Here is a 3,164-nt window from a genome sequence, read left to right as displayed (position 1 = left end):
GAGTTCAGGCCCCACGACAGGACCAAAAAAAAAACCTCATTGGGACTGCGGTCTTGGACATGCAAAGCCGACTAGAAGCACTCCAGAGAGAAGAAAGGCTGGTGGCCTCTCAGTGTCCCACACTAAGGCTAAGGCTAAGGACAAACAGGATTCAGCAAGGGAAACAGACTGTGAGCAAGGAACAAGGGAGCTCTTCCACCATATCCCTGGGGTGGGAGGGCACCAAATGAAAATAACTGAGGGAGGTGGATGAGGACACAGAAAACTACCTAAGCTAAAAGAACAAGTCGTCGACATGAAGGGTACGGTAACAGTGCTGCCTTCAGGAATAATACTGAGGAAGCTGAAGCCCAGAAAGAACCAGTGGTCACCAAAACCTCAAGAATCAATGAGGGGCAGGGGCAGGGATTCGAACTCAAGTCCCTGGGCCACGCTGTACTTGGCCATCCCCTACAACTCAGACCATACTTCCTCATTTTCCCTCCTGCATCTTCTACATCTCACTGCTCCTCCCAGCATCTGGGTCTTTGTCTGCAAATAACCAGGAGTCCTGCAGCAGAGCCAGGGTTGCGTATGCGTGTCTCCCCCTCCCCTCCCCCGGCAGGGGGCTCACCTCCGGTAGCTCTCCTCCTGCAGCAGGCTCCGGAGGGTCTGCAGGTCCCCCACATAGGCTGCGTCGTGGAGCCTCGTGTCCTCACAGTGCTCCAGCGGATGGTCACAAAACTGCTCCCGCAGCCACTCCTTCAGATTGGGACCTGCGCTGGAGAAAGAGGCTCCTGACAGTTCAGGGAAATACCAAGGGTGAGCAGGCAGGGTGCCATCCCCAGCAGATACCTCCTGCCCATGGGCACTCTCCAATGCCCAAGAAATAAATCATAGGGAACAGCTGGCAAGCTTCCCTTATCAAACTAGCACACCCCTGACACCAACTCTGACAAGAATTTTTTTTTAAGGTGATGGGGCCAAAGTGACTACAGAATTAGGATTCTGCAAGATCCTAGGCCAAGAAGTAGCAAATTAATTTTAAAAAAAGAAAGTACCAGCCAACTGCTGGTGGTTCTGTAATTCTACTCAGGTGGTTGGGATTTGAGGATGGCAGTTCAAAGCCAGCCCAAAGAGAAAAATCCGTAAGACTTATCTCCAATTAACTAACAGTCTCCCGCCCAAAAAAAAAGCTGGAAGTAGAGCTATAACTCAAGTAGCACAGCACTAACTTTGAGATTAAAAAACAAAAAACTGCCAGGTGCAGGTGGCTCATGCCTGTAATCCTAGCTATTCAGTAGATTGAGATCTGAGGATTGGAGTTCAAAGCAGCTCAGGCAGGAAAGTCTGTGAGACTTTTATCTCCAACTAGCCACCAGAAAACCAGAAGTGGCGTTGTGGCTCAAGTGGTAGAGAGCTAGCCTTGGGCTGAAGAGCTGAGGGACAGCGCCCAGGCCCAGAGTTCAAGCCCCAAGACAAAAAAACAAACAAACAAACACAGGGACAACCACAGGACCAACAGGACCAAAACCATAATAACCATCCATCAAAAAATTTCAGTATGGAAAAAAAAAAATTTAGTATGAGCCCGGTGCCAGTGGCTCATGGCTATAATCCTAGCTACTCTGGAGACTGAGATCTGAAGATCATGATTCAAAGCCAACCCAAGTAGAAAAGTCCATGAGACTTGTCTCCAATAAACTACTCAGAAAAAGCTGGAAGTGGTACTGTGGCTCAAATGGTAGAATGCTAGCCTTGAGCAGAGAAGCTCCAGGACAACACCCAGACCCTGAGTTTAAACCCCAGGACTAGCAAAATAAAAATGAAACTGGGATACAATTACTATAATTTATCCCAAGTAAGAACATCTTAAAACTGCAGGACTACAAAGGAAAGCGATAGCCACCTCCGTCCATGCAAAGGGACATCTGAGAGCAATCTCCAAGTATAGCCAAACAAGAGACACTGCTGCTCACAACACAGGGAGCCCCTGGGGTGCTGGTCTGGGAGACAACCACAGGCTGTCTGCAGAAGAAACCACTTACCAGAGGGGCTACTGTCCCCTACAAGTTCACGTGTTAAGACACATGGCCTCTCCAGGGGACTGGGGTGTTTCACCTGATCCAGGGTCAGTTCATCTTTTAAGATGTGGTCGGTCACCCCCATTCATGTGCCTACCACTGCCACCCATCAGGGGCAACGCAGACAAGGGGAGGGGACCGTCAGAGCCTGTGCCATGCTGTGTGGAGTTTCATCCTAAATAAACCTCTTTTAAGGAAAACGAAAATGTGTGTATATAAGTATAAAGCAAGCCCTATAAAATGAAAGACTGCATTATGCAGAAAAACCATGCTATGTACTGAGATAAGAAGATTCAATGTTAGGAGGAATTTTAGATTTATCAACAAATGAAGTTTAAGCAACCTCTTTGGGGTTTGATATCAAATATGACAAAACTATCCTAAAGTTTAGTTGGAAATGTAAATTTGGAAGAATAGCTTTTCTGTTGTTTTTAATAGTAACAGTAATGGGGGAAATGCTTATTGATACAAATCTCATCAGAACTTTTTAAAAACAGAATAAATTCTCAGGAAGACTTTAGCACAAATATTCTAATTTGTGATAAATGTACATCAAAATCAAAGAGGATAAAAGCATATTCAGCAAGTGAAACTTGTACCAGTAAATTACTGTTTGGAAATAACTGAACTTTCTTTCATTCACACCACAATTTGGAAATAACTGAGTCTTCAAACAAGAAGACTAAGGAAGTGTGCATGGACAGATGTGTACGTACGCGGGCTGCTGGGATCCAAGTTTCCACCCTGGCAGGCAGCCCTGCGCTGTTACCACGCAGTCAGACCACACGTCCCTCCACCAGTGCTTCTTCCAGATGGCGACGTGAAATCAGGCCAAGACCTGGCCACAGGGGCCATGGGTGAGGGGTACGTTTGTCCTGAAGGCTGTCACAGGCCAGTGGCAGAGGTAAAATGCAACAAACACCTCGACGGCGCCCCATCCCCCAACCAGCCCGCAGCAGACGCGCGGGAGCCCCGCGCCTGGGAACGGCCCCGAGCAGCCGGGGCCCTCCCGGGGCGCCCCGCAGGCGCAGTCCCTGCAGAGTGGGCGAGTTCACGGGCGGGAGTGGGACGGGAGACGAGGGCCGCGAGGGCCCGCCCGCC

General features: G+C 48.8%; 1 protein-coding gene across 1 annotated transcript in view; it reads right to left on the bottom strand.

Annotated features, from left to right (window-relative positions):
• Asb1 (ankyrin repeat and SOCS box containing 1) overlaps positions 1-2,148 on the bottom strand; it is a 15,816-nt gene extending 13,668 nt beyond the window's left edge. Inside the window, exons 1-2 of the mRNA XM_013024181.1 lie at positions 2,101-2,148; positions 614-852 (exon numbers count right to left, since the gene is read on the bottom strand). Coding sequence (XP_012879635.1) covers positions 614-852; positions 2,101-2,148 — 287 coding nt within the window. The remainder of the gene's footprint in view (positions 1-613; positions 853-2,100) is intronic.
• Positions 2,149-3,164: the final 1,016 nt, after the last annotated feature.

This window comes from Dipodomys ordii, unplaced genomic scaffold (assembly GCF_000151885.1).
Source record: "Dipodomys ordii isolate 6190 unplaced genomic scaffold, Dord_2.0 Scaffold1, whole genome shotgun sequence".
Lineage (NCBI taxonomy): Eukaryota > Metazoa > Chordata > Mammalia > Rodentia > Heteromyidae > Dipodomys > Dipodomys ordii.
Note: the sequence above shows the minus strand (reverse complement) of the source record. Positions and strands in the feature narration are given on the sequence as shown.